The 19,262-nt window shown below is 44.5% G+C and overlaps 2 protein-coding genes across 3 annotated transcripts; one reads left to right on the forward strand and one right to left on the reverse strand.

The window, feature by feature from the left end:
• Positions 1–1,811: 1,811 nt before the first annotated feature.
• On the forward strand, positions 1,812–7,027 carry LOC6601668 (tyrosine 3-monooxygenase). 2 transcript variants are annotated; one of them, XM_002026697.2, is made up of 7 exons: positions 1,812–2,288; positions 3,376–3,487; positions 3,679–3,807; positions 3,928–3,999; positions 4,426–5,245; positions 5,542–5,668; positions 5,832–7,026. In XM_002026697.2, the coding sequence occupies exons 1-7, from the start codon at positions 2,220–2,222 to the stop codon at positions 6,228–6,230; spliced, it is 1,728 nt and encodes a 575-aa protein (XP_002026733.1). In that variant the 5' UTR covers positions 1,812–2,219; the 3' UTR covers positions 6,231–7,026. The 2 variants fall into 2 exon arrangements, with proteins under 2 accessions (XP_002026733.1, XP_026847570.1); XM_026991769.1 differs by lacking the exons at positions 3,679–3,807; positions 3,928–3,999 and having other exon boundaries at positions 5,832–7,027.
• Positions 7,028–13,590: 6,563 nt separating this feature from the next.
• On the reverse strand, positions 13,591–17,235 carry LOC6601667 (ras-related and estrogen-regulated growth inhibitor). The gene is made up of 3 exons (XM_002026696.2): positions 16,452–17,235; positions 14,102–14,232; positions 13,591–14,047 (listed from the first exon to the last, which is right to left on the reverse strand). The coding sequence occupies exons 1-3, from the start codon at positions 16,537–16,539 to the stop codon at positions 13,643–13,645; spliced, it is 624 nt and encodes a 207-aa protein (XP_002026732.1). The 5' UTR covers positions 16,540–17,235; the 3' UTR covers positions 13,591–13,642.
• Positions 17,236–19,262: the final 2,027 nt, after the last annotated feature.

Below are 19,262 nucleotides of genomic sequence, written 5' to 3' on the forward strand. Positions count from 1 at the left end.
GAAAATGTCATTCAGTCCCCGTCTCCGTCTCCGAGCCAAGACCAATTTGAGAAGCGGTCGGCCAGCCTTGCCAGCGGGAGCAGCGTTATCAGCCAGCTTACAGGAATATGTAATTGTACTCATTCCGCACCTCTGACTAGTGTTTTCTGTTTTTCGATCTGTCAGCTGCAAATATGCCTGCCTGCCTGCCTGCCATATGCAAATTCCATTCGCCAGATGTTTTGACACGGATCGGCACTCACTTATTCTATCACATTATATAGATCGATCTAGTTATAGAATTGTTATGGCATCCAGAGGTTAGTTTAATGTGCTACACTTACACACACTTACGCATGCAAATTAGCTGCTAAATGTTGTGCTTTTAAAAAATTAATTGAAATGGCATGCGAGTGAGCCGCCTACTCAGCCGCACAAACATTGAGGCCCACTTCCTGTTTACTTCTACCATAACTTTGTTTTTCTGTTGACTTTCACTCTGTTCTGTCCCTAAATGATCCGCGTTTGTATCCGCCCCAGATGTGGTCGAAAACTTGCCTAGAACCCGTTGACTCATTCAGGATCTGGTGACATTTTCATTGGAAAGTGTTGAGTGTACTCATGGGGCATATACCTTAGACATTTCCTTAGTTTCTTGTAGCAGGATCTAGTCATAATTTCATTGAGAACTCTCGGCTTGTTTCTCTGTGCTGTGTCCGCCCCATATGTACTCGAAAACTTGTCTAGAACTGATCATATTTTCATCGTGACTTACCTTAGGCTTTTCCTTGGTTTCTTGTAGGAGGATCTAGTGATCAGCGGCTTGTTTCTTTCTTCTGTGTGCTGTGTTCCTAAATGATTTGTGATTGTATCCACCCCCGGAATGTGGTCTAGAACATGATCGATCCGCATTTGTATCCGCTCCAGATGTGATCTAGAAATCGTTGAGTCATTGAGGATTTTTCATTGAGAACTATTGACTGTACCCATTCGGCATTTAATCAAGTTTTTAAAGATTTTATTTTGGTCTATTTTGGTATTTCTTAGGGTAAATTCTGTATCAAGGACAGGATTTTCATTAATTTCTTGTTGTATTTGAAAAACTCATGAGTTAATCGGCATACCCTTTGCTCCCTTTCGTAGGGGTGTTTCTAAACTCTCGGTCGAAAACTGTACCTCTCCAGCATTGTGCTTCTGTTATCCTTGCTTTGTTTTGGTTCAGATTCTTTTGGTATTTCCCCCCTCGCAACCATTCACAACCATTCAGAAGATTTTGCTTTCGTTTCTTCTGGTATTCCAATCCGTTTAGGCTTTTCTAATGACGCCTGAGACAATTCCAAATGTTTTGGTTATTTCTACGGGTGGACTGACGCGCGCACGCGCTAATGGTTTAACCCCGCTCCAGCAGCAGCAGCAGCAGCAGCAGCAGCAGTTAAGGCACCAACACCACTACACGTTCTAGCCTGTTGCCGCACTTGAACTTGGTCGAGTCAGGCCCCGCGATTCTCGACCCACTGCCAAATGCTCGAACCTGGTGAGAGGAAACCCCACGGCACGACAGCAGCAGAGGTAGCAGCAGCAGCAGCGGCAACCACAAGAGCAATAAACCAGATACAGCTGTGGCTGTGACTGTGACTGTGGGGTTGGCTGTCTCTCGGGGCAAATACGTCACAGCATGCGAAAACCAGTCATCGGATTCGACGTCGTTTCTGTCCCCATCTCTCGTCGGGGGCCCTCGTCGTTGCCGTTCGGCGATTCGGTTGCCGGACTCTGGGGGTATTTAAGCACTGGCAACACGACCTGGAGCATGCATTGATTCGCTATCATCCGCTCTAAAGACTTGTGCCCAGCCTCAAGTAGTTTGCTGACTCTGTTTGTTGTAATACAATTAGCTGAAAGGATATCCCAACCCAAAACAAGAACCGTCATATCAGTTTCGAAGTCGCGAAAGGATCCCGCAATATATCGACAAATATCCGCCGTGAATCGAGAGTTCTTGTTCATTCAGCTCAATTCTAGACGCAAACAGTTCAGTTCCAGGAGCATTTTCCCAGCCAACTTTTTTTCCAACTCCTCGCGCCAATAAGCAGTGAAAGTGTCAATACATTTCGAGTGCTTATTGCCAAATCAAATACGATAAACAAAAAGCCAACAAGCAAATAGTATTCTAAGTGTTTTAGCCAACACTTTGCATAAATTTTTGTTATCCTCACTAATCACAAAACCCAACACAAAACAAAATGATGGCCGTTGCAGCAGCCCAAAAGAATCGCGAGATGTTCGCCATCAAGAAATCTTACAGTATTGAGGTGAGTCCCAGTTCCAGTCCAAGCCAACCCCCTCCCCCTCACCCCCCTCAAAGAAAATCCAAGAAAAACATACAGATACCAAAATAGAGAAACGTTGGTGGTCTACGTGACTAGTTAAAGGTTTATTTCGAAAAACCTGTCGACTGTGTGTCCGCCCATAACAAGGCGTTTTTTTCTTTCTTTTTTTTTTTTTTTTTTTTTTTTTTGCAAAATCCCAGTTGTTGCCCAAAGTTGGCCAATTCATTCACACCTCTAAGAACGGCGGCCTAAATCGAAACGGCAGCTTCCCTGCCAATCCCGTAAGCCGTCAACGAGTCGCCCAAGACGGCCTCTGATTAAACGAAGTTATTATTTAACAAATAAGTGAAAGTGGTTGCCCTGCCCCTGCACTTACCCACGGAGTCACACACAAGACAGAGCCACCGCGACAGAGGCACCTCATTGTTGACGCCAACTTGGAGTCTCTCTGTCTGTCTGTCGGTCCCCTGTTTATGTTTATGTTGCGGCAACAGTCCCAACAAAACCGAAAAAAAAAAACAAAATATGAAATCAATAAAAATGATTCAATGGAAGGCACATCTTTCATCAGCCAAACCGATGGCGATGGCCCGAAAGAGGCCAATAAACAGGTGAAAACTGCAACTGGTGGAAACCTTTCCACAGCTGCATTTTTGGATTCCATTCACAGATAGAATCGTATTGGAGATTTTGTATATCTCTCCGCCATATATCATTTGTCTTTGGCACCTGCCATCCGTGGAGCTCTGTGCGAGCTCCACAGCCGTGTGACATCGCATTAAATTAACATCACAATCAATAGGGTTTCATGAATAGAGTGGTCCCTCGGATAATAGCCAAAAGAAAAGATCTGAAGACGCTTTCACGCCACAGACACACTTTTTTTTATATAAGAGCCGTCCCAATTGCGCAATGGCAGCACGGGCAGAGCCAAACACACACACACTCACATACACACACAGCAAAGGTCAAGGCAATCATCCAATTTCCGTTGCATATCCTGTCTGTCTCTCATCGCTTTGCGAAGTGTCACTAAAATGTATTTCCCTTTCCATCTTCTATGTTTCAGAATGGGTATCCATCGCGCCGTCGCAGCCTGGTGGACGATGCCCGCTTCGAGACTCTGGTGGTCAAGCAGACCAAACAGACCGTCCTGGAGGAAGCGCGCAACAAGGCAAATGGTAAGCACTCGAGAATCGTTGGCAACAAGTGCGGGGAAAGCACTCAACAAGTGCGGGGTATCACACTCTTAAAGTGGCCTACATTTTGAGTTTAAATTCACTTTTCCTTGAGTTTGTTTTTGTAGTTCTTTATTTTATTTCCCCATATTTAATTTTATTTTATTTTATTTTATTTTTTATTATTTTTAAAGACGCTTCTCTGGAGGAATGCATTCAGCAGGCCCAGGAGCACATCCCAGCCGAGCAGAATGTGGAGCTGCAGGACGAGCAGCCCAATCTCGAGAACCTCGAGCTGCCCATGGACAACGACTACGTTCCAGGTGCTTATTCGTTCATTTAATTCCCACCCACTTACTTTTCCCCCTTCATCCCTTTTATGGTTTTATTGATTTTTGATTTTAATTTTATGGTTTTCGTTTTCGTTTTGATTTCGTTTTTAGTTGAAGATTTTGAGATTGAGAGCGCTGAGACGGAGCAGTCGCAGGAACCTGCGGGCCAGCCGCCCAAGAACGGTAAGTCTCCGACCCCGCATTCCCTCCCCCTGCCCCCCCTAAGTAGTACTTAACTTCTGAGGAGCTTTTGAAAAGCGTGCGACATTGATTTAAGTGCTTAATATGATAAAGTACTAGAGAAAAGAGAGAAGAAAGAGCAAAGCACTCAGCACTCAACCGAACAATTGCGGGGGCCAGCCGTTGAGACAGCAGTGGAGTGGAGTGGAAATGTCGCATTTCCCTTTTTCATTTGTTACGCTCGACTTGATGGAAATATGAAATGCGTGCGCCTGGCAACCCTGCCTGCCACCGCCATCCCGCCAACCCGCCCACCCACTGGTCCTAGTCCTAGCCCGCCCACGTAGCCCGATTATCGTTTACGTGACCTTAAGCCGCTTGCCGCTTGCCTCATGATTGCATCTTTTCCGTTCTTTTCCCTGCTTTCAGATTACGGTCTTACCGAGGAAGAGATTTTATTGGCCAACTCCGCCTCCGAGTCCCCCGAGGCTGAGGCAGCCATGCAGAGCGCCGCATTGGTGGTGCGCCTCAAGGAGGGCATCTCCTCGCTGGGCCGCATCCTGAAGGCCATCGAGACCTTCCACGGCACCGTCCAGCATGTGGAGTCGCGTCAGTCCCGCGTCGAGGGCGTCGATCATGATGTGCTCATCAAGCTGGACATGACTCGCGGCAATCTGCTGCAGTTGATCCGCTCGCTGCGCCAGTCGGGCTCCTTCAGCAGCATGAATCTGCTGGCCGAGAACAACATCAGCGTGAAGGCGCCCTGGTTCCCCAAGCACGCCTCCGAGCTGGACGACTGCAACCATCTGATGACCAAGTACGAGCCCGATCTCGACATGAACCATCCCGGATTCGCCGACAAGGTGTACCGCCAGCGCCGCAAGGAGATTGCCGAGATTGCCTTCGCCTACAAGTACGGAGATCCGATCCCATACATCGCCTACACCGATGTGGAGGTCAAGACCTGGCGCTCGGTCTTCAAGACCGTCCAGGATCTGGCCCCCAAGCATGCCTGTGCCGAGTACCGTGCCGCCTTCCAGATGCTCCAGGACGAGCAGATCTTCGTCGACCACCGTCTGCCCCAGCTCCAGGAGATGTCCGACTTCCTCCGCAAGAATACTGGCTTCTCTCTGCGTCCGGCCGCCGGTCTCCTGACTGCTCGCGACTTCCTCGCCTCCCTGGCCTTCCGCATCTTCCAGAGCACCCAGTATGTGCGCCACGTCAACTCTCCGTACCACACCCCCGAGCCGTAAGTGTCGCCCGCCACCCCGCAACATGAAAGCATCAAAGGGGAAAAGCTCTTTGTGCGCCCCTAATTGCATTTCGTTGGCACTGAATGGGCGGTGGGTTTCCTGCTTCCTGTTGGCGGCTAGCAACTTTTCTCTTGTTCGAGAGAAGCAAATTGGCTTCAGCGGGAAGCAGCAGCAGCAGCAGCAGGATACCCATCTTCTCATTTAGCCTGGCTAATTGCTTTATGTGCTGCGCATATATTTTTCACACATTTTCTAACCATTATTTCTCGCCCTTCCCCTTTCCTCATTGCAGGGACTCCATCCACGAGCTGTTGGGACACATGCCGCTGCTGGCCGATCCCAGCTTTGCCCAGTTCTCGCAGGAGATTGGCCTGGCCTCTCTGGGTGCCTCTGATGAAGAAATCGAGAAGCTGTCCACGGTGAGTTTCCACTTAATTGAATTGCCCCAGCCCAATAGCCAACCGGTTAATGGCATCCGGTGGATGCATGGCCTTATGGCAACAGTGACACTGCCGCTCTTTCATTGTTTAGTCATTCACTAACTTGTGTGCTATCCCTCCCTCTCTGTCTCTCTGATTGTAGGTCTACTGGTTCACTGTTGAGTTCGGTCTCTGCAAGGAACACGGTCAGATCAAGGCCTACGGTGCTGGTCTGCTGAGCTCCTATGGCGAGCTGTTGCACGCCATCAGCGACAAGTGCGAGCATCGCGCCTTCGAGCCAGCCTCCACGGCGGTGCAGCCGTACCAGGACCAGGAGTACCAGCCCATCTACTATGTGGCCGAGAGCTTCGAGGATGCCAAGGACAAGTTCCGTCGCTGGGTCAGCACAATGTCCCGCCCCTTCGAGGTGCGCTTCAACCCACACACCGAGCGCGTCGAGGTATTGGACTCTGTGGACAAACTGGAGACCCTGGTCCACCAGATGAACACGGAGATCTTGCACCTGACCAATGCCATCCACAAGCTGAAGCGTCCCTTCTAGAGTGGTGGTTTCTCTGTCCAAATCTGCACCCCCCCACAGCCCCACGGCCCCCCCTCTCACATACATACAGGTGCAACGGTCTCATCTTATACAAATTAATTTTAAATTGACATACCGCACAATCCCTCTCCCTCGTTAGCCTGAAACCTGAAACCCCACGACAATTCAGGGCATCGCATATATATTTTTTTTTTTATGTTTTTGTTTGTTTTATTTTATTTTATTGTCATTTGAAGTTCTGTTTGTTTCTTCCAAGAAAAGCATATTTATTTTTTTGATCACCCAGAAAACCCAGTACCTTCCCCCTCCCATAATCCACCCCCCCTGTATCACCGCAACTATTATTGGACCAAAAAATCGTTAGACTTTTAAGTGATGTGAAAACAAAGCCAAGCAAAGCGAATTTCAGTGAAGTGAAAGCAAAGTTCAGATCTATCACACGGAAAAGCGCTTATATACTCAGACACACACACACAATTGTTTTTTTTTTTTTGTATTATATTATACCTTTTTTCACTCTCTCTCTAAATATTTACCTAGACTATATATATACACACGATATAGTATTCCCGGTATTCGAAAGCAGCAACATTTCATTTTTACAGAGAGAATATCTTAAAGAAATCTTAACAATAGAACAGTATGGAAAACAGCAAAAGAAACAGGAAAATGTTTAGAAGAACAAAAGAAAACGGAAAACGGAATAGAATTTCTTACATTGTACAATAACTGTAAACGACAATATCACTATTGTGTACTATTATTATTATTATCTATTATTATGCTTATGACTATTACGTATTGTATTGTAGGTATGTAGAGTTTAAATTCTATTATTTTATTTAAGTTTTGTGTATTAATAAAATATAAAATGCAATTGAAAAATAATTACTCTTTGGTTTTATCATTTTTTGATTGTTTGGTTACTAGATTTTGATGCTTTGGTTTCTAAATTGAATTCTTTGGTTTTCAGAAAATATCAAACTCTAAAGTCTGATTCTGTTTAGGGAACATTTTATGACATGAAAAGGGAACATTTATTTGAAATTTGAAAAGATTGACTTTACAACAAGAAGATTATACATTTTTAGATCATTAACGAAAAGAAAACGATTAGAAACGTATGAATTTTATGGATGAGAATGTAGAAGAAATATAGGAATTGAAGTAAAATTTAAAGAAATAAAGGAAACTTAGAAGGGAGAATTTTTTGGATAGTGAAAGAAACAGGAGTAGTAATTGAATAAAAAAATGTACTTCAAGATCATGAAGAATGGAAACTTTCAGAAAATAAAACTTAAAACTTAATCAAATATCAAAGCGAACAAAAATTACATACAAATCAAATGAATAATCAAAAACCCTTGGACCAATATATACTAAAAATTAAAAACTAGTTTAATCAAAACTTTCGGGTAGATTCAGCATTGGAATCCAATATATTACATACTCGTATATGAAATTGAAATCTATGTAGCGTGTAGCATTTTATTGTTATTGTTCATTGTAGTTGCAATTTGATCGAAAGCCAAACAAGTGTTAACATTTCTGCAAGCAATTAACCAAACTATAGCTATTCATTTTCGCATATATCAGAATATACATAAATATATACTATATACGTAATCGTAGTGGCAATGCAGTTGGTCCCCCAAACAGGCGTACACGATGGAGCTATATAAGAAAGAAAACGACAATTACAATTGGAGAATACAAAAGATTATTAATAGTTATTGTTGAACGTGCAGATTGGAATTATTATAGCCATATATCTATATACTCCTATTTAATCGCTATTCTATAAAAATTTGTTCTGCATCAATAAAGTTGAAACCGTTTAAACTTGACTCTGCACATAGTTTGGCATACCGCAAAACGAATGTGGAATGTGCATCGGATCTTACCAAGGTAAGCATTGTGCTGCTGAACATCTGCAATGGTACCTCCCAGAACACAATTTACGGCATCGTAGCCTTGCTGCCTATCAAGTACACGGTCGCTGTGGTCATTATTTCACGTTCTTCGAACCGAAGAGGACATTTTCCATCTATTAGCTGGATGTTCCCTACTGGCAGTTCTTCAAGAAGGCCTTCCCCCAGCTCTTCAACATCCGTCTGACGTTCTTTCTTACACTCTTGGTCTTAACGGCCATCCATGGCTGGCCTTTCTATCTCCAAGGACTACATCAACTTTTTCCTGTGGCTCTACGCCTAGTGTTCATTACCCTGTTCATGTGCATCTATATACCGCCAGATATGACCAGGACCCTCAAAGAGTAGGGCATTGTCGTCCATATATCGGATCATTATTATAGCCAAAGGGAACAAATGAAATTGCAGTGGCTACGATATTTATGCGATCATCTCTCTTTCTCACACACAAGCACTCTTCACCGTGCAGTGTGCGCCTACTGGCGGAGAGGAACCATACTGACTGAGTATCGGGTATATATGTAGAGTCGCGGCCCTAGCTGCGAGTTACAATGTTACCGCTCGTTTTTTATGGGGAGACTCAGACACATAGGGAGATCCTGTGGCCATGATTAGCCATGAATCGGAATGGGGCCTTTGATGGAATTGTTGTATTCTATTCTCAACTTCTCAATTTATGCCAATTTATTTTAATTATCCAGCTTTAATGCTTAATTAGCGCTTAATTACACACGAGCAATCTGTAATTAGTGGCATAGAACTTTACTTTTCTTTTTAGTTTATTTTTTTTTGGACTTGAAGATTTGACTATTTAAATGTATATATTTTTGAGTAGATTATCAAAAGCGACAGCTGCTTGACAACATGACCTACCTCAGCCTATTTTAATTTAGAAAGAACATGATAAATAAAAATATCGTAACACCTGAGCGAATTTATCATATGCCAATTACAATACGAGTGCGAGTATGAGTACTCGTATATTTGTGATATAATAATTGGCTGCTGTGTGAATCGAATTTGAATGTGTTAATAGTTTGCGGGTAGAACAGCAGCTGGAGACAGAGACAGAACCGTGGACTCGGACTTGGCAACAATTAGCGGCAGCTGATCGGATGTAGGCGATATAGAATGGACTCGTGGGAACGCCCACGTTGCGGCTCAATTAAAATGAAATTAATATGAAATCAGAACGATAAGGGTTGATGAATCGAAACTTGAATGCCCTCGCAGGTGCGCTGCACTGCGCTGATCACTAAGATGATTTAAACTGATGCACTTATTCGAGTAAATTATAATCGTAAGTATACTAAGCCTGGCTGTCGTTTGATGAACTGAAACACGTGGAATTTTTATGGGAGGAAGTGTTTATGTGAGTATTTTTTGTGTAAGGGTTTTCACTGATGCGATTGAATGGGTTCTTACCCAAATCAACTAAACATAGCTAAAATGATTTTTTTAAGGCATGTTCTATAGTTCCTAAGGGGTAATCCTATAGCATTCACAAGCTTCATGGATCAATGGCTATACCCTGCCTGACACTTGCTATAGTTAATGACATCTGCTGATATATCTCCATTATGGCATTTATTTTATAAGAAAACGAAACAAATGAGCTTCCAGCGGAGTTCAGCTTGGATCTAAGGTTAGTTGGCAGGCATTTATCAACTTTAGTTGGCTTTTGTTGGATTGGGGCTGCAATGACTGATTTGGGTCAGACTTCAAAGGCTGGCTGGCTACGGCACCAGGGCTACTTTGTACTGTATTTGATGGGTGTAAACATTTGCACTTGATTCAATTGCAAAGCAACTCGACTTGCGAGGCGCTGGAATGGCGTGGCGTGGCGTGGAATGGAGTGGATTACGTGCCGTTTGGTAAGTCCGGCTCGAATACTCGTACGTTCATAAAGTTCTTTGGTCGTTTTGGTCTTCTGTCAAGGTCACTGAGCAAATGGGTTAGGGTTGCAGGAAACGCTCTGGGACAGAGTCAGCGTCGGGCAGAGGTTTGTTGAACCGGCGACGACGCTGCTGGCTTCAGGCTAATTGCCGGAAGCCCAATGCACTTTGCAATTAAACACTTTTCATTAATTGTTGAAGTTTTTTACACCTGCCAAGAAGAAAATAAAGACAAGAATTAAGCTGCCAGCAGTAGAAGCAGCAGCAGAAGCAGAAACACGTTTCATTTACAGCCAGATTTGGCTAATTAAAGCCGCATAAAACCGAAAACCGAAAAGAAAAAAAAAACCCAAAATAAAAGCCAAGGTTAGCTTCGCGTTGGCTTTGACAGTAGCCAAAGGAATTAACTAGAACATGTCTACGGCGCCAGATTTGTGTGTGGTATTTGGCTTTGGCTAATCGAAAATCAAAGTCAATGACTTACAGCGTGCATGGCCAAATTCTGCTTTGGGTTTTGGTTTTGGCTTTGGCTTTGGGCTTGGGTTTTGGCATTCTGGCCGCCATTTTTTCGTGCCAATTAGTTGCAATTCAAACTTGAGTCTTGAACTTTTCAAAAGACACTAACATACTTAGCTGGCACTCGATGCTGGAACTGGTAGCAGCTACTGCCACAGCTACTGGCAACAGCTATCGGTAATCGTAATCTGAATGCCACGGGGAAACTGGAGGTGTGAATATCTTGCAGCCAAACCGTTAGCCAGCTCACTGCACACTACTCTGTGTGGCTCTGGTCCGAACTCGCACCTGTTGGCCAATTCTAATTTAAATGATCGCTTCGCGCATTAATAATTGCAATAGATCTCGGTCTAATTAGAGTACGAACAGGTTTCCCTACCCCCTTTCCCTTTCCCCAGATGGGGGAAGGTGTTGGGGTGTGTGTTTACCCAGGGGTTGTCTGCAACGAATTTGCATGAGAGCTACAACAGCTGGTCTCATGAATATGGAAGAAATGCTTAGCATATGAATGGCGGGGTGGGCGTTAGACTATATTTAGACATAAATTAATCTTAATAATCGAATAGAGGCAGTCCCTAAAATGAGAGCAACTCTGACCCCCCAATTTCAATCAATGAAGATCCTCAACACCTTTTAGACCTTCATTTAACCCTACAATTGACCTTCAATGTAGTCGAATAGCATGCAAAGCTCCTTCCAGAACACTTAGTGTCGTACGATCCATAATTAAAAGCTATTACAGCACCAATTGGCCAGACAATTACGCCACCAGTACCAGCACCAGCCCAGCTGCACTAAACAGACTGCTAAACAGTTCAAACAACTCGACTCGGAATTCGAGACATTGAAACGACACCTGGCCCAGATAAGTGCCAGTAGCCAGCAGACCAGAGCCAGCTAAGGGCCAGCTTTAGCTTCAGCTATAGCATGATAGATAGACCACTTTCGATCATAAATTAAAATTAGAATTTTAAATGCAAGGCTAATTAAAAATAATGAAAATACTTGGGCGAAAACCTGTGAGATTTCATGCCCCGAGCTGTTGCCGTGGCCGTCATTTTGCTGTTAGACAATTGCAAGAAAATTGTGCATATAATTTCCCATTAGCAGAGTCGCCTCAAGCCGACCAGCCGGCGAGCCATCGGGTCTGCCCGATGACGTTGTTATCGCTGCCAGGTGGCTTGAGTTGACTTCGCCTGTCCACTAGGGCGTATGAGCGATAATGACTGAATAGTGCCTGCCGCGCGCGAGCAACAGCGGCCCGGTCCGGCACGGCACGCGATTCATTCGATTTAGAGTCAATTTTTTATGGATTTTGCGCATCATTATTCCATTCATGAGTATGTGGAGCGTCTGCCAATGTCAATATTTCGGTTTTAGTTGGTCAAATACGAGTACATTGGGATACAGAGTCGGAGACAAAAAGAGAGCTGACGCAATGTCAACAGAGTCCACTGTGAGATGATTGCGCTGTTTGTCACCGCTGTAGGTACATCCATATGATGATTGGAGGAGGAAAGCCTAGAGCCAAAAGTTTTAAGTAGATTTACACGCTTCACTGGCCCACTTGTTGACTCTGGCTAATTAAAAGTAAGTCGTGCACACGCGCCTTCGTGCCGGAAGTTTTCCCAGAGTTGGGGGAAGACAGACAAAGGTCGGTCCGTCACTTGGACCGGGAATGAAGTTTCTGGGATTTTGTTGATTTGGCCAAGATTTTATGGAAATTTTTCTGTGCGTTATTAACAAATTATTGGGCGTTTATTTGAATGAGACATATGCGGGAATCTTAGATGCAAATATCCAAAGAAACTATGCGAATTGTTTACGTAGTGAGTTAGTGACTGTGATTTGTACGGAATAACAGTCATAATATCTTAATCTTGTCATAAATAAAATCATTTGTGCAACACAATTTTTGGTTTATTTAGTTTATTTTATTAGATGGATTTCTTCTCGCGATGTCGTAACGATGTCGTCCGGGAATATTAATAACAATTTGTCAATAATTTCTTGATTTATTTACTCTGAGTGTAACGGAAATCCATTTGAAAGAAGCTTTACCAGTGCTGCGAGGCGCCACTGTGTCGCCTGACATGTATCTTACATAACATCTACATATACATGCGCATACAAATTAGCTTTTCATGTGCTTCCACTGAGAGCGCTCTTTATCGCGCAGCTTTTGCTGAGCTTTTCTGCTGATTGCAATGAAAGTCTTAAATTTCCGTTAAACTCAAAACATAATAACTAACCAATTTTTTATTTTTTATACCCGACACTCAAAGATGGAGGGTGATGTGTACAACACCCAGAATGAGGCGTTTCCGACCCCATAAAGTATATATATTCTTGATTAGCCGAGTCGATATTGCTGTCTGTCTGTCTCAGAGATTATAAGAGCTTGAGCAACCAAATTGTATATACAGAATCCTCTGATATTACACTGTCTTCGAAAATGGAGAATAGAAATTTATTAAGCCTACCCCAGATTGATAATAAAGAATGGATGGCTCCGCATCCCCTTCCACCCGCTTACTCATTCTCTATCTCTCTCCCACACACACTACCTCGTTCTCTGTGCGCCACCTGGCGGAGGTTAGAGAGATATAACGGTGTACGAAATGAAAAAGACAGAGACAGACGTAGCGCAGAAAAAAACAGCAGAAAAAGGATTCAAAAATTTCGTATCAATTGGGTGATTAGGGGGAATTAAAAGAGAACTAGCAGTCGTGGTTCCCCTCTTGGGACCCCCGCCTCTTCGCATTGGCAAATTCAATTCGTCCTTTTTTTGGAACAGCGACACCAAAGGAAATAGAAAGAGAGAGAGAGAGCATGCGGCAGTCTTGGGTTCGGAGACCAATTCCGGCGCTTACGTAGAAGTACGTACAAAATATATTAATCATAAGCTCACGTATAAACTGACTGAGCATCGGGTATAAAGTGAGAGGTGCGGGCCTTGCCACGACTCACAAAGTTTCCGCTCGTCACACCCATATTCCCAAAGAAAAACCATATTGCTTTAGAAAAAAATTGTACATTTATTTACATTTAGAATCCCACTCCTCTGCTGTCAGTCTTTTGGCAAGTTGCTGTCGCTCTTCCCCCGGCTGTAGGGTCGGGCGCCGCCGAGCATGCGTTCCAGGAGACTCTGCTTGGACTTGCGCTTGGAGGCGAGCACCTCCTTGCACAGCTCGTTGAAGACCTCGGCCACCTGATCGACATGATCGGCGGCAGAGACCTCGCTGAACTTGCACTCGAAGTCCTTGGCCAAGATCTCGCCCTCGTCGCGACTCACTTGTCGCAGATGCACCATGTCGACCTTATTGGCACACAGCTGGACAGGTGTGTCGGACTGGAGATCGGACTTAGCACGGCGTATATAGTTGAAGCTCTTGCGATCGGTGATGGAGTAGACAAGGAGCAGACCATCTGCCCACTGGACCAGCTCCGCGGCATTGGGAAACTCGTCATCGGCCTGGAAAATGGCGGAAAGTGAGTGGAACTCCCTTATTTAGAAGACAAAACTCACCTTGGGACATGTGTCGAGTATCTCGAAGAGCACCGGCTCACCGTCCACCATGGCCTCGTGCTTGTACCGATTTTCAGTCTGATGATCGTACTCGCCTATGTAGCGCTTCGTTAGGAAGCGCACGATTAAAGCTGCAATCAAATATAATAAGCGAAACCATTTACGTAACATGAATTTAATTTGGAGTTCTTTATCATTCAGGCAGATCAGGTGTAAACCAGGGGAACGCCCTCCAGTCTCCTGTCTCACGTATCCTCGCCCCCGAGCAACCCTCGAGCCCTGGATTTGGGTCAGTACTTAAGCGAGCGTGAAGTAGAGCTACCAAATGGATTGCAGGGGACAACTGCAGGTGGAAAATGCGCCCTGTGGGGTTAATAAACCCGCCTCGGCTACACAACTACAGAGCGGCGACAAAACAACAACAAAGCGCCGAGCCCTAATGTTGCGTGTCTCGTGGCAACAAAAGCTGGACGTGAAGTCCCTCCACGTCGTGCGAGTAGGCCTGCTTTGGAGGGGAGGGTGTTTGCCCCGTGCCGGGTGCCTGATGCCGGGTGCCTGATGCCGGGTGCCTGATGCCGGGTGCCTGGTCTCTGGTCATTTCCTATGCAAGTGCTTTGAACTCGGAACTAAAACAAAAAAAACCAAGTCGAGCGCCTGGGAACCGAAACCTCAGGCGCCACTTCCAGAAAGGACGACGCTGACGGTGGAGGACGTGTGTGTGTGTGTGTGTGTTTTGACGCCGGCACGGGGGTTGCCTTGGCTGCCTCGCGACTTTTTAACGACATTTTCATCATTTATTTTCCCAACACCGCATACACATTCGGCCAACGACTGTTTTAATTTATGTTTTCCGAATTTTCTTTTTTATTTTCGACGAGGTCAACGTTTAAATTTTTCGACACACGACGCAGAAATGGCAATGGTTGTGGCTCTGCTCTGCTCTGCTCTGGTCTGTCTTTGGCGTCTTCTGCGAGAGTATGCCCGCTGGGCACTGATCGTGTTTATGCGTGCACGGGGAATTTTTCGGGGCAATGGGCGTGCGGCGTGTGGGCGTTTTAATTGCCTCCCCCGACAAAGACTACCCATACATACTTCCATATACATTAAATATTTTTGAGATTGCGGCAGAATGACATTAAAATATGTGGTTATAAATTTATTAAGCATATATGCATTTGTCGCTATACTCTAATACTGCTTGGAACTGCTTTTGGGGTAATTTGATTTGTTAAAAGGTGTGCTCTCATTTATATGAGGAAATCTCAGGAGGAAAATTGGGCTTGATGGGTGCATAGCTGGTCAATCCAAAAGAGTAGTCTCTAAATCGTCTCTCAGTCAAAGTTTTCATTGCGAAATAGGAGCCCAGCACTTCAGAGTGTCAGCCTCATCCATAACCCAGGCAGACGCTGGCGCGTAGCTCATTCATCTGTCATCTATGCCCCGCCCTGGCATCAACTTGCTGCATGCCACGCTGTCTCGTTTTCTGTCTTTTCCTTTTGCTTTTCCACATTATATTTATTAGTGAAGCATATTTTCTAGTCATATTTCATGCGGCTCCACTGTCCACGATCTGCTGCTGCTGCTGCCAGTCTCTTTTTGCACTCGCTCTGTCTCTTTCTAGGGGGGACATATCGCACGCAGGTGTAACCCGAAGTTGACAGCCGGATTGCATGGCGGGGAATAAATTTACCCCCGGGATCAAGGGGGCCTAACAAAATGTAACAAATTAAAATTATTTCGGTGCTTTTCGGATGGAGGCCGGAAGGAGGCGAATGGCCATACGTGACGGCTGACAGGGAACATCAATTAAACGCTAAGTCGCCCGCATCGAAGAAATATGCAACTATGCAACGTTGCCTCGTTGCCAATGATCCCTGCCCCGAGCATCATTCCGATCTGTTCGATGTGCTCATGGGGCCCATCATAAATTAGGGCATGGCCTGGTCAGAGCGGCAGTGGCAGTGGCACTGGCAGGGTGGCAGGGGCAAAGGCGCAGCGCTTGTCAAATCAAACGGTGGAAAAGCGATTAAAGCGGCAGGCAATGCCAAAGTGCCAGCCAGCTACATTTGTAGGGGCATCCACAAAAACACACACACACACACACACCAACACACATACGGGGAGCGAGAAAGAGAGGGACAGACACAGATTGGTCTGTGAGTGTCTTCATGTGCATGTGTATGTGTGCTGCCACTTTATAAACAAAACAAACAACAGTCTAAATATACACGATTCGGCGATTGCTCAACTAATTTGCTGTTGTTGCTCGGCATCCATGCCGCAAGTATCTATCGGATATGTCTGCTCTGTTGCTCCAATTATTGCTGAAGTACTTGCTACTGAATCTTACCGCTCTTTCCAACACTGGGTGCCCCAATCACGGCTATCTTCAACTCCGTCAGCGTCGACTTCTTACGGCGAATGCCACGCGTCGTCATCTTTCACTGCTTCCCGGAGCTCTTCCCTATAGATGAATCTTCTTCTTTTGGTGATCTCTCAGGTGTATCTCGTATCTGTATCCGTGTTGGCTATGGTTCTGGGTATCTTCTCCGTTTTAATTATACTATTTTAATGGTTATTTCATTTCAATGTCAAAACAAGCGCATAAAATGCGTTTAAAATTACAGCAGCACACCTATTCTCGCATCCGTCAGATACTTTCATTTGGTTTTTCTTCTTTCTTTTGCTTTCACTCTGACACGGTATTGGAAAATTAATGAGTCTTTTCTTCAGGTTATTTTCGAAATAATTTTGTGAATTTTTGTCTTATGTTTTTGGGCATTTTCATTATGGATACAGGAATCTGTTTGTGAATCTGAATGTGAATCGGAATCTGAAACGCGCACTGCACTTTGCCATGTGTTGTGGTACGTTGCCACCGAAAATTCATTTATTTATTTATTTTAACCATCAATTTTTGCGTATTTTTTTCGGCCCCCAGCAGTCGGGACGGTCCGCCAGTGATCCGCATCTGATCTGATGGAGTGTGTCTTTCCTTTTCGCTGTCTGCCTTTCTTTTAATGGGGGATTCTCACTGTCTGATTTTCCACCGATCCACCGATTCACCGATTCACCGATCCACATGCGATTTGTGCGGCCAATGAATTTCTACTGAAAAGCCGAATTTGTGCTACGCCGGAGTGACGATCCGTCCGTACGCTACGCTGCTGCCTCTCTGCGCTACGGTGTCTTCTGCTTTTCGCGATCGAGAGCGAGCGTCTAACCAAAAATAGCACCCACGGAGAGACCACTGCCTCAGGAGGAGTCCCAACAGTCGCAACAGCAGCAGCAGTAGCAGTAGCAGCAGTCCCAAGAGCAACGCAACGAATCATCCATTCGTTTTCCCATTCCCATGCCAATGCCCAGCCACGTGCCCAGCAATGGGTTAAACTTAAAGTTCCATTGGGGCATTAGGCTAATCGGCGGCATCTGAAATAGACATTTAGAGAGCATCATCAATATCAGCATATACTAGTGGCCAATGCCTGCAGAGCCCCAAATGCATCGGTGTATGCCTGTCGCCTTAAATTAAACTTAATTAAAGCAGCTGTGGGACAGCAACTGTTTCTGGACATATGTACGTACGTGTATAGGCCGCACTTCTCCTGCCTTGGACTAGAGCTCTCGAAACCCCTTCTAAGAGGCAGCTGTTCTGTGGTAGCTGCACCTGCTGTTGGATTAGAACTATTAAGAGTTTTCCATTGGTCAGCCAAGCCAGACTCCATGACAATTAAAATCTTTCCCATGAAACTAATATTCACATTTAGTTAGTTTCCCTCCCCTATCCTTCCCTCGTGTAAACATTAAATTACAGACCTTTTAGTTATGCATATTAGGTCAATATTTTCGAGTTCATTAGGGAAATTGTATATTGCATCAATCAAATGCAATATGCATACGACAATAGCCAGACGAAACAGAAAACAGAGCCACCCTCCACAACAGTTGCACGTGTGTCGTGTCTATCCCTATTGTATCCCACTGGGGACATACATAGCTCCGTGGGGGTGTATAATGTGTCTGTGCAAATGTGTCCTGGTCTGTGTCTGTGCCTAAGGGTTGAAAATTCCAGACGGAAGCAAGTAAAAGCACTAGAGCCACGACACTTCGACTGCGAGATACCTAGCTATTTGGGCACTATTCAAAGAGTGCTATTATCATAAGTGGAAAATGAATAAGTGCTTTTGAAATTACATATCTTTCCATCATGGTTATATTTTCGGAAGACAGAAATCTGTAAGAGTCTTATGAGAGCCATGATTTTGTATGGATAGCTAGATGGATAGATATGCTTACATAAAATCTTCTTAAAGTGCAGATATGGAGAGGAAAGTTGTTCCTTTTTCGGTTACTCAAGATATTAGAATGATCGTCCTATAAATGTAAGCCAAAAAAAGGACACATACATACATATTTCAATTAAATACTTGTTTTTTAAACAGTCACATATTGAAATTAAATATAATTCACATTGATTTAAATACAAAATGTATAAAAGTCTTTATAATAAAGCGCATATTGAATCTAAATATAAAAAAGATTTTAAACAATCTTTTACATAAAAAAGTTTTGGTGGCCGTCATCCAATATTTTACTCATTTCGGAGCGAGCGAGAGAAGCGAGTGAGCCGAGGGTTGGCGCATGAGCAAGGCGGGCTGGCCCGCTAGTACTAAATTTCAAGGAAAAATAAATAAATAAATATATTTGATCAGAAATGTTTACATTATTAAAATTTCCACTCTCGTGGTAAATAGAATGGCATTTGTTAAATATTTAAATCTTAGTGTAACTATTCGGGGCTCAGGGATTTTTTTTTATCAATAATGCTTTCTGGCTGTACTCTCGCACGTGTCTAACATACCCTTGGTGACCACGAATACCTTGTAAATAAAACAGACACACACGGAAAACGCTTGAAAGGCCGCTTTCCGGAAAATCTTGGCAAATACTACCAGACTACCAGAGAGTGGCTGCTCAAAAAACCGTAGCATAAGTAATACGCGACCATTTTGTGCCGGCCGCTAAAAGTATTCCATGATATACCGAAATGCCGCTGAAGTTATACTATAGCTGGCTGGCCCGGCAGTCGCTTCCGTGGACTTCAGCGTGGCGCGCGCTCTGCCCTCGTCGTTCGTTTCTAGTTTTCTTTCGACCGGCGACG

This window comes from Drosophila persimilis, unplaced genomic scaffold, assembly GCF_003286085.1.
Source record: "Drosophila persimilis strain 14011-0111.01,24,50 unplaced genomic scaffold, DperRS2 tig00000686-arrow-arrow-pilon, whole genome shotgun sequence".
In the NCBI taxonomy this organism is placed as follows: domain Eukaryota; kingdom Metazoa; phylum Arthropoda; class Insecta; order Diptera; family Drosophilidae; genus Drosophila; species Drosophila persimilis.